The sequence below is a fragment of the Ostrea edulis genome, chromosome 6 (genome assembly GCF_947568905.1).
Source record: "Ostrea edulis chromosome 6, xbOstEdul1.1, whole genome shotgun sequence".
In the NCBI taxonomy this organism is placed as follows: Eukaryota; Metazoa; Mollusca; class Bivalvia; order Ostreida; family Ostreidae; genus Ostrea; species Ostrea edulis.
This window is the reverse complement of record NC_079169.1, coordinates 75,807,100-75,829,669: the sequence shown is the minus strand read 5'-3', so window position 1 is coordinate 75,829,669 and position 22,570 is coordinate 75,807,100. Positions and strand designations below refer to the sequence as shown.

General features: G+C 35.2%; 1 protein-coding gene across 1 annotated transcript; it reads left to right on the top strand.

Annotated features, from left to right (window-relative positions):
* Positions 1-236: 236 nt before the first annotated feature.
* On the top strand, positions 237-21,565 carry LOC125683530 (uncharacterized). The gene is made up of 4 exons (XM_048924779.2): positions 237-491; positions 6,911-7,047; positions 15,395-15,728; positions 21,209-21,565. Exons 2-4 carry the CDS (start codon positions 6,955-6,957, stop codon positions 21,253-21,255), a joined length of 474 nt encoding a protein of 157 aa, XP_048780736.1. The 5' UTR covers positions 237-491; positions 6,911-6,954; the 3' UTR covers positions 21,256-21,565.
* The last annotated feature ends 1,005 nt before the right edge of the window (positions 21,566-22,570 follow it).

The following is a 22,570-nucleotide window of genomic DNA, read 5'->3' as shown; positions in this document are numbered from 1 at the left end:
TGCTATTTATGTGCTTTATATATATATATATATATATATATATATATATTATCTATATCTATATATATATATCTATATATATATATATATAATATCTATCTATCTATCTATCTATCTATCTATCTATATATATATATATATATAATGTGTGTGTGTGTGAAGTTTTCGTAATATCACCTGTCACAAAACCGACTGGTTCATCATCTTGCGCTGAACCAGATCACGTAACAATCACTTTCGATCTAGCTTTTGGGACAAACTTTCTAGAAAAATCAATCTTACTGCCCAAAGTCTCAGTTTACCGTTCTGACGCTAAAGTGTTGACCAATCGTTCGATCCCATTAATATTTATCGATAATGCCACCTTACATGACGCGCCCTACGCACTGAAACCAATATGCAAACGATGCTGACTTTGGATCCACATATAAAAGACATTCAGATAGTTTATCACTAGTTTTTTGAAGAGATTTTTACCATAATTTTCAAAGGTAAGTGAAACATAAAATGAAACTTAAACGTCAATGCGAATAAGATAATTTAATGCGATTTCCCTATTTATTTAAGGTAAGATGAATATAACTGAAAGTGTTAATGTATAAATGGGATATTGGGGGAAAAAAGACAAGACGGGGAAAGAAAAAAGGTCGATTGTGTTTAGAACTTTTCCAGTTAAAGCAGATATTTTCTAGATCATTTATAATTGTTAACAAATATTAAGGGGAATAAAATTTAATGTCTTGCAAATAAGAGTACTTTTTGTATGATTAAGAAATATACATGTACAATATGGGTCAGGATGAACAGAATCATACATGTATATAGAGGGACGATTTCTGATACTTGACTTCTTATTAATTACGTGATGACAATAGTAATGATACGTGGTATTCTGAAAAAACTAATTTCCACTTATTTTCATTACGCTTGCTGGTTATCTGTGCCATCGTGATAAAATATTAATACGTGTAAATTTACATCTAGATATCGAGATGAAAAAAAAAAGAACTTAAAACAGCTCTTCACACTCCCCTGCAATTAAAGTAGGTCCACTTTGATCCAGTAGTGCACTTTAGCAGCCATCGTGTGGTTCTTATTGTTTTTTTAACAACTGCATTCCACATGTTTGGTCAAAGTAAAGCGTATTTCGATCTATTGAAACGTTATTAGACTACACATAGATATAATTCATTCTCGGGAGTTTCTTATCGTTTAACCAAATATATAGCACCACGAAGGATTAAATATATAATCACAATGTTAGGGAACAGTCTTCCCCACAACTATAGCGGTGTTTGAGTCATGACAATACACGGTTTAGTTTCCTGATGATGATTTTCGTCACTAAGTACCAGTGTAGTGCATTGCGATCCATATAGAGAGTACATGTACATATTTGAAAATCATTGCAAGATACAGAACCTTCCACATTTCATAAGATTTTATATAATTATTAGTAGTTTGCAATTTTACATTCCTTCGAGAATCATTAACAGTAAGGGTTCTTTACCGTGACAAGGAGGCTTTGTTTTAAGGCATCATCCGAAAGACAACGACTTATGCTGACCGATTAGCGAATAAACCGTAGATGTCCCTTTTTAACGCCTCCGATTCGGCGTAGCTGGGGTTCTGACTACCGTTATTGGTATTATAAATTATACTTCCGTAAGGAAGAAATTACTATCAGAATAGGAAAAATATATATAAGCATTGTAGAGAATAAAACCATTTCTAAAATTCAGTATAGCATTATAAGTACATGTAATGGTTGAATAACCCAGAAAATCTGCAATAATGTTACTATTCATGTGTACATTCTGGTACAAAATTAAAATGAATGATTTTGACGGAATTGTTAAACATTAAAACACTAGAAGTGTTATCAGACTCCTGCTAAACATTTAAACGTTCGGTAGTTCTCTTCCTGTTTTAGTTGTCTCTATATTGCGCTCAGTAACATTTCTATATTTCTGATTACCAAGGTCCACGTGTTGTTCAAAATTCTAACAAAGACGACCGCTTTGGCTTCTGACTGATCGAAATAGAATTGAATAGTTATAGCCAGCTGGATATGTGAAGTCACTTACATATGTTGCAATTTTAAGACGTGAATCGGAATGACGGGTAGCGTTTCTGATTGACTGAGCCGGTTTGAATTGTCTCTTTACCGTCGTTTCTTCCTAAGTTACCAATCGCGGACCTTTTATTCTTCTTAGCTAGTAATTAATCACTTAATTGATCGCATTAATTGTTAATTCTGACATGGCTGCTCTGATTTTCAAGAGCATGATGACTTGGATAAGCTCATGGTCGATGGGCCTCTTGGTTACAAAAAAGTACCACGTATATTTACAAATAAAGTATAAGCAGGGACCTATATATATATAAGAATTTGTCAGTAGCAGTTCGCCTTAATCTTGTCTCAGTTGGTAAGAGACTTCTAACACCTAGTATCGGTGTCTTAAAGGAGTTGACACGACGCGTGGTTCCTAATTCTTAGCTTCACTACAAATGTACAACAGATATACGGTCTTACTGGGTCGTATTGGTGAAATGTGATACATGGGGTATATCAAACTTATAAACAAACATTTATAAGTTTCATTGTTATTTTGTAGACCCAAATTCTGAGTTACTTTCCACAAATCAATATCGAAAGAAAAAGAATCCCAGAGAGCACACTCTATACCAAAATGCATGGAGTTATGATTAATAATTTTCATGATTTGATTTGCATCCGCTGATCAAATGAACCTGCCTTACGACTGTTTGTTTTCACGGTTCAAAACAACTAGTTCTTGATTCAGCCCTACATCAAACTATCATAGATTTCTATTTAAGGGTTTGAATTAAATTCATGGTTACCACACTGTTATCTCCTTTATGATCTCCGAGATGAATCACCTCGTTTTTCATTTCGCCTTCATGAAGATAACCTTTCTTATACTAGTACCTGGGTGTAATTGATTTCAATAACTTGGGATTAAGCGAGAATCTTTAATATCATTGTTGTAGAACGGTAAATTGATTTGCAGAGTCCTTTCCTATTTCCGTGCATATAAACATTATCACTGAAACCTAAAGGGTTGAAATTCTATCGTAATAGTAACATAACTCTTAGGTCAATCGAACCCAGTAATGGGAAAATAAATATTTCCTCGCCCTCATAATCCGGTTTAGCAAACTCGTATAGATTCTGTCCAACACAGTCGTTAACAAGTGTCCACTCATCAAGGGCGACTATTATATCACATATTTATAGAGTTCCTATATTCGACTATACGTGTACGTATAGGTTTTAAGTCTCTCTGGTGTAGTGGTAATGTAATTGCACATATTAACCATAACCTCCTATCCGCGGAAAGTGAATGCATGTGGATATGACAATAATTGCAGCAACCTGCAAAAGATATTGGAAATGAATTCTAATAGAGAGATAGATGGTTGGTTGTGTATTGTTTCACGTCCCGCTCGAGAATTATTCACTCATATGAAGACGTCACCATTGACGGCGAAGGGCTGCAAAATTTAAGCCTCTGCTCGGCGCTTACGGCCTTTGAGCAGGGATGGATCTTTATCGTGCCACACCGACTGTGAAATGGGGCCTCGAATTTTGCGAGGGGTACTGACGACCTATTCTTATCTGGAACCCCAACTGATAGATAGAATATAAAGAGGCAGAAAATAAGATTTGTCAGCCATTAATGTCCCTATAATCAAATTGGCTTTAAAAATCTTTTTTTCCCCTTAACAGTGCGCGTTACTGCTGCGGTAGATCAGTTCGTTGAGCAGTAGGCTGTGGGAAGCATTGACTTCGACAGACCGTTAAAATAGGTAGCGACTGTAATCTTTGCCAACTAGAAGGGGAAATCGCAGGTCTCAAAATCAAGGTCTTATATAACAGTTACTGTTGGCACGATAGCGAAAACCTCACTGCATATTGGCCTAAGTTCAGAACACTAAAGGTGTATACCACGTAAGTCATGTGCGTTGGTCCCCTTTCAGAACTCCTTGGTGAACTTAATTGCGTCTAATCAAGGCAGTTTTGCATATGTGAGTTGAATTTACTGCCCATCTGGGTTTAGTGCAAGGCTTTAATCGCTTGCGGCGTGAAAATGTTTGAAATTTACATCTGTAGTGACAGCTAGTGAGCGTAAATTCAGGGTGAATTTATCAATTTCAACCAAACGGTGCCCTCTGTAGAAAATGAACTATCAAAATGGCTGAATGTTTGAGAGAAGTAACACAACGACCAGAGGGTCAGCGTGTTTGAAAAAATCCTAACATTTATTTTTACCAATATTACGTCAGTACTAAACCATTGCTGTTCTTTTTTCTCCTTGACATAAAAAGTCTACATGAAGCAAGGATGACCTGTATTGCTTTAAGTTATTTTCCCTTGATTTGCGAATGACGTAATGATGTCTAGATACCATTAGAGAATTAGCATTGAAATTTCATGTGAGGGCTCTATTAACACAAAAAGATTGGTTTTCGTAAAATGTTTGTCGTGTTTGAAAAGCGTTTTAAATCAACGAAATATGACAGGAATCGGAGACGAATTTATGTTTTTATTGTTTTCTTGACCATGATCAATTAATGCACATCTTAATACGGAATGTATATGTTGTCTACCTCGTAAAAAGAATCCAAATTTTATATCAAACTACTTATAAGCAGATTATTTACAGTGAAATCGGGTACTCTTTTTTATGTTAACTTTTTGTCGCTAAAATTATTTCCAAAATAATCTTTTATATCTATATTTGATAGCTTTTTGGGAGTTCAACTTCCCTGTGTCATTTTGCACTGCGAACATGAATATATTGTAAAGGTCTTCGATGTGGGCCCCTTCACGTCCTCGTTTAATTTGAAATAACGCATGTCCCAGAAAACGTCCTCCAAACAATAGAATCCTATATTCAAAAGCTAAAATTTTAGACAAGGGAACCTAATTTCAAATAATGAGCACCATATAAACATATATTCGTTTTACAAAATGACAAAGAGACGATGATTATATTAACATATGTTTGTTTTCTTTTATGTTTGTAAACGAGCATCGCAGGTTAGGCGTTGTGTGGACGAGTTTATTGTTGGTTAGAGGGGTTGAAGGTTCATACATACTCCAAGATACCACTTTACTCTGCATATATTCACGAAACAATGCTAACTGTGCAAATTCAGTGAAAATAATTCAATATCAAATTTACAGAACACAGCGAAATTACTTTACTATGATATTTACAGTAAAAAAAATTTTTTTCTTTGAATGTTTGAACAAGCTCAATTCCCAGGAGTACATTCTGATGACGTGTAAATTGAGTACTTGGCACGATGCCAAACTACGATCATATCTTCGCGATACATCCAAGTTATTTTCCTTTAGTGAACTCTCGACCAGTTAGGCGCGAAACAATTTGTTTACAAGAGGGGTGGGACAAATACCCCATTCTCTACCCAGAGTTCCGTGCGCTACTCACACTAGTGAAAGTGAAGCTTGCGCAACGGAGAGAACGCAAATACCCACCACTGCAAAGGTGAATGTGCTCAGTAAGTTACGCATTTTCATCACTCGAATTCCAATGATACACAAAGTAAATGATAAGTATTCTGGGAGTAATTAAATACGTGGAATTCGTACAGTGTATTATATCACGTGATTTCGCTGCTCTTGCGTATCATATCTAGGTTATTACTTGCAAATATGATATTGTTATTTTTTGTATGTTCCCACTTTAGTACAAATGTAAAACATTTATTTCGATAGAATTTTGTATTTCTTACATTTACATATTTAAACAGAAGCCTCTCTTAATACATTCCATCATCTTCCTCGCTGACTGTAGGTCCACTCTGTCCCACTTCTACATTCAAAAGTTCCACTAAATGTAAAGTGTACCTTCTATATAGAAGAGCTCTTATCTCGAAACTTTCGTATTGTTAAAAACGACATGTGTGAAATGTCCCAAATTTGATATATTGGGATGTTGTTTTAAGCAAATAATATCAACAAAAATAAAAGCAGACTGTAAAGTTTCTTAATTTTATTTTCAATGAATTACCGGACGAACCCAAAAGAAACAAACTTCGAACTTTTCCAGCCAGTCAAAAAAAATCATGCGACCACTTGGTTTAATGTTCCATTTATTGTTATCACTTTACATAACATGGTTGAAAAAATGAATATTGAAAGATCAAAAACGCATTCAACATTTGCATGACGCGCTTGATATGTTTGTCCTTTAATTTTCCCACAATGCTTGCGTTCGTCATAACCCCCATAATGACAACAAAACAACACCGCATTATTTTCAATTTCACATTCCATCGATGGTACTTCGTCACATCTGTTTGCTTTTTAATCGTGTTTAGTTTAATTGTTTGCCTATTTTGTTATTGCTAGGTGTGCATGGAAGGTCATACACGGGATGACGAAATAGTATTTTGAATAAAGAAATCTTTTCAACTTTTGGTCCATATAATTTTGCAATCAAAATCATTCTCGGAATTTGTGCAATAAGAAAGCGATGGACCATTGATTGATTGATTGATTGAGAATCTTTCACTCATATGGAGACGTTATCATTGCCTTTGAAGGGCGCTAACATTAGGCCTATGCTCGGCGCTTATGGCCTTTGAGCAGGAAGGGATCTTTATCGTGCCACATCTGCTGTGACACGGGACCTCGGATTTTGCGGTTTATCCGAAGGACCGCCCCATTTAGTCGCCTCTTACGACAAGCAAGGGGTACTGAGGACCAATTCTAACCCGGATCCCCACGGGACTCGAAGTGAATAGACACCTATAATTGACCTCTATTTCTTATAACGATACAAAACACTGCTACTTTTCTTAATCTTATGAATTGTTGCTTGAAATATTTTCAATACAATTTATATATTTGCAGTTTCCTCAACAAATAACCACAGAAAGAAAGAAAAACCTTGTAGAATGGTGAATTTGCATCAAGCCTTGTTCTCCCTACTTTTCCTTACTTCGTATTCTGTTACGACAGGAACGTCTGATCAGATCTGGAATTCTGCGGTAAGTGACGACAATTATGAGAGAGTTATAGTTGCACTCAACAGAGTGTGACAAGGAACTTAATATTGTTACAGTTTTCCTTTATTAAGAAACCCTTCGACTTGACATTGCATGTAGATAGGTAGACAAAGCACTGTGGCCGTTATACAATATTTTAGCGTTTCAAATATTGTTATTTAAAAAATAAACATTTTTGAAAATGCGCAAGGTTATGAATTGCGATGCATAGTGCCGGAATACTTGCAGCGCGTTAGCTCCGCGCTTCATAAAAAATATACTGACGTCAAGCGTGGCAGTTCATACCTACATGTATGTTTATTTCTTAAATTTACGTTCTACTTTCATTTCGGAATCCCCAGTCGTTAGAATAGACATATTATATTTATCAAAATTCATACGCGCAATGTTCTAAACTACAACACTTTTACGAGAAAATGGCTCCTCGTTATATATTGTACCGACATCAAAGGCAAAAACATTGGAAATGTAAATATTCAAACATAACGGATAATTTGAAATAACATCATCACAGCCGGAAAATGTATTTACGAATCCTCAAATATTACGCCACGTCTTTTTTTCTTCTTGTATACCTGACGCAGGACGTCTGTAAAATCAGGCCATACTTGACGTCATCCATATTTCTAGATCTCTTAAAGCACCACCATTCCAGTTAATAACCAAAGTAAGTTTATGAGACTTCTTTGATGAAAGGCGGGCTGGCGTTAACACGTTGGTTTCCTAATTATTGCATAAAGGCTGTTGGCGAACACTCTGTATTCTGCATAGTGTATCGAAGTCAACGGATTTCATTCTCGTGTTATGTTCCTTGATGATACAAAAATAAATGTCTCCTTTCTGGATGATAACTATGGTACCTAAGAGTAAGCCATGGCAACATGATTTGAGAAATGTGATTGAGGATCTCTAAACATATATTGAGATCATCAAACTTTGAAACTGGATTTGACGGGTTTTATTTTTTGTTAACCCCCCCCCCCCCCCCCCCCCCCCCACTTCAAAGAAGGAATGAAATATTGCTTTGCACATGGTAGGTAATGTCGATCGGTAGGTCTCCTACATCACTGCCGGAGAAGGCTTTCCCTCACACACTGATCGGTAGGTCTCCCACATCACTGCTGGAGAAGGCTTTCCCTCACACACTCATCGGTAGGTCTCCTACATCACTGCCGGAGAAGGCTTTCCCTCACATACTGATCGGTAGGTCTCCCACATCACTGCTGGAGAAGGCTTTCCCTCGGGTACCTTCATGACCTCTATATGACCTTGAACTTTGACTTCAAGGTCAAAATTGATTACAGGGTTTTGACATAGTCATACCATAAGACATGGGTGTATCACCATGAGACTATGTGTCATGTACATTCATGACCTCTTTATGATCTCAAGGTCAAAATTATAGGTTTATTCCATGGATTTATGTTCGGAGAATATCTTCAATTTTCTTCTACAAAGGCATACCATGTTTTAACACTCAGGAAAGAGGTAATTTATGTCTATTAACAACACCCTTTCGGAGATTGGGGTAAGCGGGGGGTATTCTTAGTGAGCATTGCTCACAGTACCTCTTGTTTAAATCAGTTGATAATTTCAAATCAATGCTCTAATGTTTTTACCTGTGTTTCAAATAATATATTGAGAAATGCGCCGATATTTGATATTTTTTCTCAACAAATCAATTTCATATTAATACTCTTTTGTATTTATTTGTGTTCCAATAATATTTTGGGATATGACATCGATATTTCATTTTTTTTTTTTATTCTTAACAAATTAAACAGTTACTATTTTGTTTATTTCGTCCATGTTTTTGTTGTTTAAAAAATAATAGGCTATACCTTACGCCGTCCAGAATAATACTAATCTTCTTAGGACACTCCTATAAGTCGGACATAGTGTTTTGGACCAAAATTTAACCCCAAAAAATCCGACTTCTAGGCGAGTATATACGGTATAGCCTAGTATTTTAAAACAACTAAACATGGACGAAATAAACAAAGTAGTAACTGTTTAATTTGCCGAGAATAAAAAGTGAAATATCGATGTCATATCCCAAAACATTGAAACACGGATAAATACATAAGAGTATTGATAAGAAATTGATTTGTTTTTTATGGGGGGGGGGGGGTATCAAATATCGGCGCATTTCTCAAAATATTATTTGAAACACAGGTAAAAACATTAGAGCATTGATTTGAAATGTAAACCGATTCTTGAAAAAAGTTAGTCTGACTTACAAATGGGTCAATGGCAATTCCCTCCAAAATGACCTAAAAACTATACAACCGACTTATAGGCGAACCAACTTCAGCGAGTATACACGGTAAATGGAGAACGCTTTATACTTGGTAATCTGATATATGATCCCTAATGCTTAGAGGGTCAGTATATCCAAGGTTAACGTCACTAAACTAGCTACCAGGCAAAACATGTTAAATATGAATAGAATGGATGATGCAACGGAGAATGGTTTACTCTTAAACTTCATACTTGGTAGGCTCATACACATCAACATGCGCATGATTCCCCGGTAGCTCTACAGTGGTAGAGTGCTCGCTTCGCAACTGGGAGTTCGTGAGTTCGAGCCCCGCTCATGTCATGGCCGCGTCCAACTTAATGCTCCTTCGCGAAACACGCGGGATTTAGAAGTGGGAATCACGGGTTTTTCGGATATAATAACGGAGGCCCCGTGTCGCGGCAGGCGTTGGCACGATTTAAAAAAAAACCTCACAGCTTCGGTCCTGAGCGCAAAGCATGTCAAAAATGTGGTACTTCACCGTCATCTGGTGACGTCTCAATATGAATGAAAAATTCTCGACGGGACGTAAAATAAACAATCAATCAACTTATTCCTCGGCGTCCCGTGGGGATCCGGGTTAGAATAGGTCCTCAGTATCCCTTGCTTGTCGTAGAAGGCGACTAAATGGGACAGTCTTTCGGATGAGACCGCAAAAACCGAGGTCCCGTGTCGCAGCAGGTGTGGCACGATAAAGATCCCTGCCTGCTCAAAGGCCATAAGCGCCGAACATGGGCCTAAATTTTGCAGCCCTTCACCGGCAATGGTGACGTCTCCATATGAATGAAATATTCTTGAGAGGGTCGTTAAACAATATTCAATCAATCAATCATATTCCTCGGCAAGTCAGTGTGTCCAAGGTCAAATTTACTACCAGTCCGATAGGTTCATCTTGTGCAATGGACAACTTTACATGTATTTTCAAAAATGAAGTTAATTTCTTATATTTACATTCTACTTTCATTTCTTATATTTACATTCTACTTTCATTTCTGTAGGAATTCCCAGTCTTTGAAATCGACTTAATATACATGTATTTATACTTACTCATGCGCGCATTCTTCACAACTGTAACGCATTTATATAAATGAAGAAATAGCTATTATTATAACTTGTAGATGTATTAATGGCAAAAGCATTGGAAATAGAAATATTCAAACACATACCATTAATTTTTCAGCAAAGTAACTTGATGCCGATTATCTCCCTCGAGATTTACATAGTGCAATGTTTATGGGGAAGGAAGTAATTCATTTAGTTCCTAGAAGAGGGTAAAAGTTTAATTAATTCAATGAAAAAGAGATGGAAATTAGAAAACGTTCGTTATTTTCGAATTAATAACAGATATGAAAGTTACAGGGGAAATCAAAATAACATTCCATTAATTTTTCAGGAAAATAAAATTCAACACGGTACCGATTATTTTTTCCTCTCTCAATTTACATACGGCTTAGTTCCTAGAAAAGGTTAAGTTTGATTAAAATTTAATAAAAAAGAGATCCTTCGTTATTTTGTTTTTAATTAATAACGGGTATATAATATTGCTGGGGAATCAAAATACACATTTCATTAATTTTTCAGCTAAATGAAATTCAACGTTATAGTGCTGATGATTTTTCTCTCTAAATGTGCAAACTGCATTGTATTGGGGAAAGAAATTAATTCATTTATTCCTAGAAAAGAATAAAAATTTAATTGCAATCTAATTAAAAAGAGAAGAAACGAACAATCGTTCTTATTTTAAAATTCAATTTCGAGTTAATAAAGGATATGTAATGTTTCTAGTGAAATCAAACCGCGATCTACGTATTGTTTGTCATGATTACATTTAATGCCAAATTATGTCTATCAAGAACGAATGTCATGTCTTGGAATTAGTCTGTAATTTCGATTCTGAACTTCGGTATGATGAGAGGAAGAAATCCTGGTTTGATTCTGATTGACCTTTGTTTAACAGAATTATAGTCCTGAGATTAAGAAAATTCCTCGTAATTTGCAGTTTCCGTGTACATGTATCTATTCCATTATGAATACGTGGACAATGACCGTAGGTACTGGTATATAATTAAAGTGTTTGGACGTATAGATAATTTGAAAGATGAGAATGGTGCATTTCTTAACATAAAGGAAAGTCAATAATACAGATTTTCCTAGCTCTTTATTTTGCGTTTATATTTTTTTAGGATTGAAAGCAAATTCTGATAAAAACCACAGGATAATAACGAGGAAATTATTTTATCAGATTATTTTAAATGGCATCCAATCACTTCGTAAAAGGCAAGTGAGATATAATAAAAGAGCCCAAGTAAGAGTGATCTACGACACGCTCACACAACCCTGTGACAGGAATTATCAATCCCATGCGATATTAAGGCGATAGTTTAAGCGTTAAAGGTTCGTCTCCTTGCTTCACAGGATTAAATTTTTACACATAGCGGTCACTGAATTTCGTTTCCAGTCAGAAGGCCGCTGTTTGATTTTGCCTCGGCTACAAATTACTTCTTCTTGCTATACAGATTAATTTTTTACACGCAGCAGTCACTGAAGTTTTCTTGAGTTATAAGGTGCAAAAACGAAAATTCTACTATTATTAACCTTCTTTTTTTCTTACTTTTTTTTTTTTTTTTTTTTTTGGTTATTCGACGTTCGAAAGCTGTTTACCAAAGGAAAAATTTAATGCAATTGAATAGCATATATTGGCGTTTTTTCACACTAGAAAAACATTGCGTGCTATAATTTGTGAACGAGAGTTTCTTGCTGCTCATACGGCAAACAACACCACTCAGCAAAGTACGAGAATTGTAGTGCCGTGTTAAAGTCGAGTTCAAAAGTACTATCGCAAGTTCTGGTCATTTTCAAATACCAACACAAACCAATTGTGGTATCTCTTCTAAAGTACTAAGACATTACAGTTTCAGGTCACCTTCTAAAGTACTAAGACATTACAGTTTTGGTCATCTTCTAAAGTACTAAGACATTACAGTTCAGGTCACCTTCTAAAGTACTAAGACATTACAGTTCAGGTCACCTTCTAAAGTACTAAGACATTACAGTTTTGGTCATCTTCTAAAGTACTAAGACATTACAGTTCAGGTCACCTTCTAAAGTACTAAGACATTACAGTTCAGGTCACCTTCTAAAGTACTAAGACATTACAGTTCAGGTCACCTTCTAAAGTACTAAGACATTACAGTTCAGGTCACCTTCTAAAGTACTAAGACATTACAGTTCAGGTTACCTTCTAAAGTACTAAGACATTACAGTTCTGGTCATCTTCTAAAGTACTGACATTACAGTTCAGGTCACCTTCTAAAGTACTAAGACATTACAGTTCAGGTTACCTTCTAAAGTACTAAGACATTACAGTTCAGGTCACCTTCTAAAGTACTAAGACATTACAGTTCAGGTTACCTTCTAAAGTACTAAGACATTACAGTTCTGGTCATCTTCTAAAGTACTAAGACATTACAGTTCAGGTCATCTTCTAAAGTACTAAGACATTACAGTTCTGGTCTCCTTCAGAGTACTTAAACATCACAGTCTAAGGTTACCTTGTAAAGGTCTAAGATGAGCCAATCATTGCCATCTTCTAAGTACTAAAACATGTCAGTTAAAGTCATTATCTATAGTGCTAAAACATGCCAATTCTGATCATCTTCTAAATACTAAACATGCCAATTTTTGACATCTTTTAAATACTAAATCATGCTAATTCTTGACATTTTCTAATCACTGAAACATGCCAATTTCATTTATCTTCTGGGTGCTAACGCAGACCAACGTTGGTGATCATCAAAGAGCGAATATAACTAGTATCCATAATAATGTGGTGTTACGTTGCGCATTCAGTACTGTGTGTATGAGACAGCCCCGTCTCGAGGCTTTTTCAACTCCTTCGTTAGCCCAAAATTATTTGACTCGATTAACAAACATAGAGAGAGATACTTACTTTGCCATTTTTTTTTTTATATGAAGTGAACACGAGAGGTACTCAACTAGTTAGATTTTCATCGAACTAATCCAAGCGTTGCATTGGAACTAGAGGCATAGTGATGACCTTGATAGATGTCCAACTCTCTATTTTGTATTGCTTATAGGTGTTATGAGATTGAACACTGTTCGTTATCATCACCTTTCATGTACATGTATTTACTTAAAGAAAGCAACATTTCAAAATCTGCAGAATTTCTCCCCTAACTTTGGCAGATATAACAAAATTTTATTTTCACTACAAAAGGGAAAAAAATAATGGTAAATCAGTTGTAATTGCACATCTGATATATTGTTGCTGAGGAAAATTGCTCAATCTTGTGCTTCTGCGTAAACAAAGACAAATGTGTTGTTTTGTAATATTGAAGATGTAGATCACAATGTGTGGGAATAAATAAAGTGAACACCAGAATTTTGCGATACTTTGTAAGGACGTAGTTTTAAGTAGTTTCAGGCGCTCCTGGTTAACCATAAGATTTATCTAGTGTGACCTATGTGTCAAATTTCATATGAATCTCGGGAGAAAATATCCATTTTACCAAATTATTCTTCATTAGCGCTTTTACAATGATTTATCACATCCATTTGATCAAATTTGGGCCTTTTACAATAGTTTAGACGGTACCGGACAACAGACTATGATAACAATCTCAAATGCCAACAGAAATATTTACACACAAAAAACCCCAGTGTAAACGTTGTTTTTTATTATACAAGAAATTGACATCGAGTTTGCACCGTATTCAACTTCAATACTACTTTGTGCTATAATAGTTTTCGGCAAACAATTCCAGTATATAATATCACGAGGCTTTGCTACGTACGTACACTAAACAAAGATTTAACAGAAAGGTTGGTTTTCTTTGACTTACCTGTGCCTTTTCGTTGTATTCATTAATTTGAGTTAAGAAGATAATAGCCCCTCAGGGAAAATGTCTTACTTTGATATGTATCGTGTACTAGTAGTCGATAATACCTGTACAAACTTTATAAAATTCTATACTAAATTCGATTGAGTAACCAATGACCTTATAGTAACTTTTTAAATATTTAGTGTCATTGAAGTATTAGTATTCCCTGTATAGCACCTGTTACACCACATTGTAGGATTAACACTATATTGTTCATCGAGGTATGAACTGAAAATTTAATAAAACCACATTTATAGTATCAATGCCTGTAATTCAATTTCTACACTATATATATTGTATACGTCATTACCGTGTAAAATACACATGAACAATTGGTGTCCATAAATGCATCCGGCAATTGTAACAGTAAGTACATTGACTCAGACGTCACACATAAAGTTACACGTGGAACAAGTTATACATGCGATGCAAAGTCTTTAAAAAATGGACTTGGGAGGTTCACTTGTACTTGTATATCTGCCTCAAAACATATTAGTCACAGTTGCAAACTTTGACCAGCATGCAGGCGAAAGAATCGATCGATGCAAGGAACGATTGCATCATAAAACCCCTGATGAGTTGGACATTTTAAAAATGTATGTCATATTCAGTCTGGTGTGGTTTTTGCTGTCATAACGATTGATATTTTTAGCAAAACATCCACTCATAGCTACATGCATGTATATTTATGTAGTTATTTCTCTTTTCAAATAGTCCTCGGATGCAAAGGCAATTTCATTTTGCTATTAACAATATCAAGTATTATACAAAAGCTATCTCATAAAATGAGTAGAATTGTAAGTGCTGTAGACTCATAGGCACTTTGTGTAAATTTTGAAAACAAGTTATCATTGTATTCAAAAAATAAATTATGATTTATACATGTACATGAAGCAATGCACCTTCACTGAAAATGTAATGAGAAGATTGACTACTTGGAAATTAAGCTCACAAGAAGTGTAATAAAAGTTCAACCAGGCAACAATCTAAAATATGAATGATTTGGGAAATAAAGAAAAGCTACTACTGTTGGGTAGAAAGATAATTAATGAAAGAGAGAACTGAATGATTACAAGATTGTCCCAGTGAACAAATTCAAACTAAATCTTTTTGTTATTTCTTTCTTTAGGAATCATCAGACACGGACGACTCTATAGATAGTGCACAGCGAGTAAATAAACCTTTAATAAACTTCTTATTAACCCATAAAGACCTACAAAAAGCTGGCATTCCAGTAACCAGTGCTGAGAAAAGATTTGGATTTGCTCCCTTACGAGGAAAAAGGTTCTACAACGATTTGGAAATTCCCCCTGTGAGAAACAGTAAACGTGCTCGCTTTTTCGGTCTCCGTGGCAAAAGAGTTCCAAGTCTTGAAGACAAGCTTTCAGATGAAGAATTCAAAAGTATTCTTGGAAGACTATTGAACGATGCGTATGATTATTCAACGAATTCTATCGATGCAGGTAAGAATTGAACTGTTTTCTATTTCTGTTTTTCAGTTGACTCAGACTGAAAGTTGCTGCAAATATGCATGAACAATGGACAAAAGTGTTTGAGTGGTGGTTATTTAATACAGGATCAAAATCTCATTTTGCCGATTAATTTAGGGCAAACCCGGTCGACAGCACAATTCAAAAGCTTTCAGGAATTACGTACAGTATGCATAAATGGAAACCTTTTGAGTGGCAAATATTATTTAGGTAATTGATAATTCTATCCTTTACATCGACCGTATAATCTTTTTTCTAGGTACCTCTGATGTTATGTCCACAACTAATGTAGGAACCCCGAATCCACTGAAACAAAAACAAGTCACCTATAGCGTGTTGAAGTAAAAACTAAACACCATCTTTAATTGTTCTAAAGATCAAAGGCATTTTCAATGCATTGGGGGAGGATGGGGCAAGGGAATCATCAGAAATATAGAAAAAACGTGGCCGGTTTTCTCGTTTTAACGGTTGATTAAATATTTGCACATTTGCCTTGTCCTTATTCACCCAAATCAATGTGTAATTAAATGATGCTATCTGACGATAATATGCAATCATTCCGTCAATTTGGCATTTTCAGATACGAGTTTAATTAACGAAACAGTGAAAATTATGCTTTCTAGATTAATATAACTGTATGACACGTTATATGATTTGCTGTAGCTCAATAGAAAAACAGATAAACTGTAGTATAGATAACCTTTCCTTTGTTTACCAGAGAAACACCCAGGTCTCACATCGATCACTTTTCAAGTTCTATAACCCATAAGATATTGTATAACAATTAATTTCAAAACTCATATCTGTTTTGAGCAAGAATAAAATTTTAGTCATTAGAGGCTAGATAATGGTAGTATTAATAAATTCAAGTAGCATTAAATCAGTATAATACAATCAATTTTCTCCTTTTTGTGCGATAAAGTTCATTCTGTACATGAAATTAAATATCTAATTTAGCAATCCAGTGTGACCCACGTACCCGGGTGACTGCGTTTGTGTAACTTTCAACTCGGATAATCTCGATCAACCAAACTCTTTGTACTAGAACAAGGCTAAATTACCCCCCCCCCCCTTTTTAAAAAAAGTTTTCTTCTATTTTAATTTGCTTTTTTAAAAAGAAAATTGCAGTCGCAAATGACAAAATTTGTACGGAAGCTATGAACACTACAAAGGATTAACTTAAATTGAAGTTTTGATATGAGATCGGTTGGTGAATTCCCACTTCAGTCTACCACATGATATGCCAGTATTTAAATGATAATATCAGTATGTATATTGTCGGTAATATAATAATGTACGCTATCCAACAGGTGTACTTAAGTGATCTAGTTCTAAGGAAATCTAATCATTTGTTACGCTGACACTGAAAAATTCCCGATTTTCTTTGTAGGCCATAACTAAGAAATTAAACCTATACAGTGAATATTGAATTGCCCTAACATGATATTTGTATTTTTAATGTTTTGATTTTGTATGAAATCTACAATCTACAAATTGTATTGCTAGTCATTGCCTCATGAATGCATTGCAGCTGTAAACAATGCGCGTATGAATACAGATAAATATAGTATGTCTGTTTTACCGACCGGAAATTCCGACAGAAATGAAAGTAGAATGTACAAATGAGAAATAAACTTCATTTCAAAATATATTGGAGGGTGTGAACTGCAACGTCTCACGGCGGTGTACTTCATATCGTCTTGCGGCGGTATACGTCATAGCGTCTCACGGCGATGTACTTCATAGCATCTCACGGCGGTATACATAGCGTCTCACGGCGGTATACATTATAGAGTGCACTGGCGTGAAGAGTTGTAGTTCATGTATTTTAAAAAGGAAGTTTATTTCTTTAAAATTGAATATACATGAAAACTGTATGCAGACAGATTTATACAAGTCAACAATGAACATAACTATGAAGGAATTTAAAGCTGTATACAACTATGATACTGGGATTAAACGCGGTACAAAAATGTCTAGGATGTCCGGTTTGTGTGTACACAAACAATGGAAACATGTAGGTAAATTGTATAATCGATGCGTACATTGTAAATATATATTTAATATATAGTTTTTTAATGTCCATTTGAAAGTTCAGTGCTATTGTCGAGAAATGAAATGCATTGAAATTAACTTTGTATATATTTTTTTTACTGACAAACCATTAGTAAATTGAAAATATTTCCTACTACTAGTTTTTACCGTTTATTTAATATTGTATTACACATTCTGTTAGCCGAGTCATTTCTTTTAATGCATAAGCGTTCTAATAAAGAGAAAGCGTTCTATTTTTGCATTGCCAATATAATCTGTAAATCTTACAGACTTGCTTTAATTTGTGACAGTGATAATAGGTTGTATCAAAAACTGTATATTGCTTAGTAAATATATATTCAATGCGTCTCCGTGGCAATGCCCCCCCCCCCCCCCCCCCCCCCCCCGGGTGTTAGGGAAAGCTATGTTTAATTCTTGACCTCAGCAAACGAACACAGAGCTATTTCCAGTACGAAGGGAGAGGGTGTCCTAGGTAACGGAGCTTGTGCCCAATCCCACCTGACCATTTAAAGTTCAATAAATATGTTCAAACCAAAGGAAGAATATACAACTGTACATTAATTCACTTTTATGAGATGAAGTACGATGAAGTTTACCCCAGGAGAACAATATTCACCGAAGGTAGTTGATTCATCGAATTCACTTCATAAAAGTCAATGATTATTACCTTCTATGAATAATAAATAATTGACTAATTCACAGAAATCTTTAAAAGTCTTGACAGTTATTTATCTAGTTCAACTAACCAACACATACATGTAAATCGTGAAACTAAACAGATTCCCTTTTCCAATTAGTTGCGAAATGCTTACTGCTTACTTTGTTTATGCTGGAGTGGTGGCCCTAACTGAGCAGAAAAATCACCCGCCATTAAGAAAAGTTTGCTTAACCGAATCCTCAAGACAGTTTTTCAGTGGACGTCAAATGATACGTACATCCATGAAGCCCAAAACCTTTGATGGTACCAAATCCAAACGAAGAGTTTACCTACAATATTGTAGTATTTTTAGATTGATTGCTTGTATATTGTTTAACGTCCCTCTCGAGTATCTTTCACTCATATGGAGACAAGTAGTATTTTTAGATTGATTGCTTGTATATTGTTTAACGTCCCTCTCGAGTATCTTTCACTCATATGGAGACAAGTAGTATTTTTAGATTGATTGCTTGTATATTGTTTAACGTCCCTCTCGAGAATCTTTCACTCATATGGAGACAAGTAGTATTTTTAGATTGGTTGCTTGTATATTGTTTAACGTCCCTCTCGAGAATCTTTCACTCATATGGAGAGGAGTAGTATTTTTAGATGTAAGCATTTCAGAAAGCAGAACATTACTCATTAATCTGATCTTTTACATGGATGCAAATAGTTGTACATGTATATGATGACAACGCATCGTACACTCCACTTACATTGGGTACGGTGAGTATGTCGAAAACAATTACATCACATCTAGAGCTAGTGTTCGGGGTATGTTTGGAATATTCGGTTCATTTAGAGTTTGATATTACAATGAACATCTGAACAACTCTCTATGACAACCAGAGGTAATTTTACCTTGCGCAATAACTCGTATTGCGAGTACACACAAGTCATCAATTGTCACTTCAGTAAATGATAGATCACAATTTGATGGAAACAAGCATTTATGAATAACGTTTTCATTAATGTGGAGCAATTAAAATAGCAAGATTTTCTTTTTACGCAAACAAAATACCTTTATTTAGATTCTTGTTTAATTTCGTGACATACCTCAATTATGGGTTCAAGACATTTTCCTTTTTATAATTCTATCAACTTTATTAGCGTTATATTGTTATGTAATGTTGTTTAGCATTACGTTTAGGAGAAGAAAATGCTAATCGTACAGTACACAGCCGCGCTTTCTCCTTTCTCGGACTGTGTATCATTCCGAGAGATGACGCAATTAGCACTATGATTTTGATACCGATATGCAAATTTCCAACTTAGATAATTGCTGTCTTGGTTTTCGAATTGAAAATCACTTTTCGGAATAGTAATAAAGAATAATTTAAACAAAAATATCTTTATTTACGGCATGTAGCAATTATATGATACGAAAATTGATTCACCGTAAATATCAGTAAAACCGCTGCGTCTTATCTCATTTAGCGCTTGGCTGATATAAACAAAAATTGCAATTAGCTTGGAAATAGATCCATGAAATACGGGTAGCGATATTTATAAATTCGTGCGTATAACATTTCTTCTACAAGGAGAATTTCCATAATGAATACGATTTCTTTGATTTATTTCGTGTTATAAGATCCAAAAGATACCGATTTGACCACATTCTATTTCGTTATCCGCCCGTGCGGTTACTTCCGGTAGCTGTTGTTTGGAATTCTATTTAGACTAATGTGTAAACACACCAGGAAACTACCAGCTTAAACCTTGCAAGTCATTAAATACGTGTACAAGGGCTGAAATCTACAAAGGGTAAAAAGGGGCGGAAACGCAGTCATGTCGCTTAAAGATGGCGTGTAAAAAATCCTTATTTAGTCTTTCGTTGCTTTCAACTTGCAGACATGAAAAAAATTCCTAGTGTTGTAATTTGCATCCCAAGGCGCTTACGGTAGTAATAGATACTATGCGATGGTGTGGGATAAATTAAAAGTGAGGTTTTCAACAGGCTTTGAGTATCAGAATCAATCACTGTAAATACACTAATTAGGTAATGCAATCGAACAATCAACCGAAGCTTGACATTGGAGTTGGTGTTGACAAAAGCGCATTCATCTCAAAGGTTGAGGGAAGTGCCCTGGTCCGGAGCACCTGGAGGGTGGAACATGCAATGATGGGGGAGTTTGATTTTTGATGAAAGAGTCTGCCCTTTTAACTCTGACATAAGAGGTCATTGACGTATTGTCTTTGATTAGATTTTATATGTGTTGTCATGTTTAAACTTCCCACTTTCCGTAGATTTCTGTAAAACAAATGATGCAGTTTTAGAGTGAAACGTTACGACTGATAATGGTATCTAACTGTATCTAAAGTACACGTGAATGAGTGTTGTAAGAGTGATAGGAAAACCTAATTCTAAGCCGACAAACCAAAGAGTCGTGTAACTGAGATGAATGAAAATTTCAATATGTACACATGTTTACTACACAATTCCAGCTGACAGAACAGTTCATATCAAGAAATATGTTTTATGGCTATCTAATTGTATTTTTGAACTAGTTTTGTTTTTATTGTTGCAAGCTTAAACTTCGTATCAAAACTGGAATTTTTTTCAAATAACCAATGATAAGCAATTAACTGAACAATGAAATGCAGGTAGTGGGTGCCGACGAGTCTTAAAAGTTTTTTAGTGCATATAATTGTCTAGATGATAATTAAAGTAGCTCAATGTTCTTTTTGAATATCTTTTCAGATTCCAGTTTGGAAAAAAGATTCCGCTTTACAGCTCTGCGAGGGTGAAGACCCATTCACTCCTAGAATTCGAGAAATGGATATTTTTACAAAACGTTATTTACTTATAGCCTGTTTGTTCGAAGTTTCGGTGCATCAATTGATAATTCCTACGATCTTTTTCTAATGGAGACTAATGTGTGTTCAACGAAGTGTTTTCACGAATGAATACATTTAATTGGTTATTGAATATTAGAACTACTTCTATACGTAATTCAGGCCTGACGATTCCATTTTGAAAAAACCATATGAAGATTTAAAAAATGAAAATTGTTATATAAATTTGTTTGTTCAAAATAAAATCTGCATCAATCTTCAATGTGTATTAGTTCACTGCATACAGCGACTTGTTTAATGAGATATTAGAATTACAGATCGTTCCCCAGTACATTGTAGCAGGATGGCGTATACACGTGACAAGTCCCAAGTAAAAATCAACGTCATCCTCTGTTTTCGTCCTAAAAATGAAAACGTGTCATGGGAAAGAAATGCACATGTACCTTTAAAATAAAACCAGGAAAATAACCTCACAGGAAAATTAGATTTCCTGTGGAATTTAAACTGAATTCTATGGGCATTTTGAAAGTCCTGTAAGAAATTTAATTTTACTTAAGAGAAAATATTGAAGTAAGAAAATCAAAAAATATATTGAAGAGATTAAAAATCTATCAGAAGTTGTTAACATTCTGAGATTTTTTTTTAATTCTCTCATAGGAAAACCCTTAGGATTTTGTAAAATTCCGATAGGATTAATATTTACAAGGACTCTCTACCTAGGGTAGTCCTATCGACTTCTGACATGATTTTCTCTTTCATTCCTTAACTATAGGATCCACGGGAATAGACCCGGAAATTATATTGTGATGAGAACACCCGTAACTCCGATCTGTTCTGTCTGCTCTGCCTGTCCTCTCTGCTCTTCCCTTAGTCTTCTCTCTCTCCTCTTCCCTCATTCTTCTCTCTCTCTCCTATTCTCTCAGTCTTCTCTCTCCTTCCACCCCTTCAAATTACCTTCCCTACCCCACCCCCATTTCTTTCTCTCCTGCCTCTTTCTTCCACTTCCTTTTACTCTATTATGTTCTAATGGAGTAAATATATCGTTAGAATACATGTGTATGCAGTATTCTTGTAGTACAGTTCAAAGTTCGGAGGAGAAAATAAGTATAGAAATTATTTTATCTGTTGTGTAACATACATTTGTAACTGGTAAACATCAAACAACACAATTTCAATATATTTGCTGAAAGGTGAAGATAACGAACAATGATCAATCTCATAACTCCTAAGCAATACGGACCCCTGAATATACCAGAGGTGGGACCAA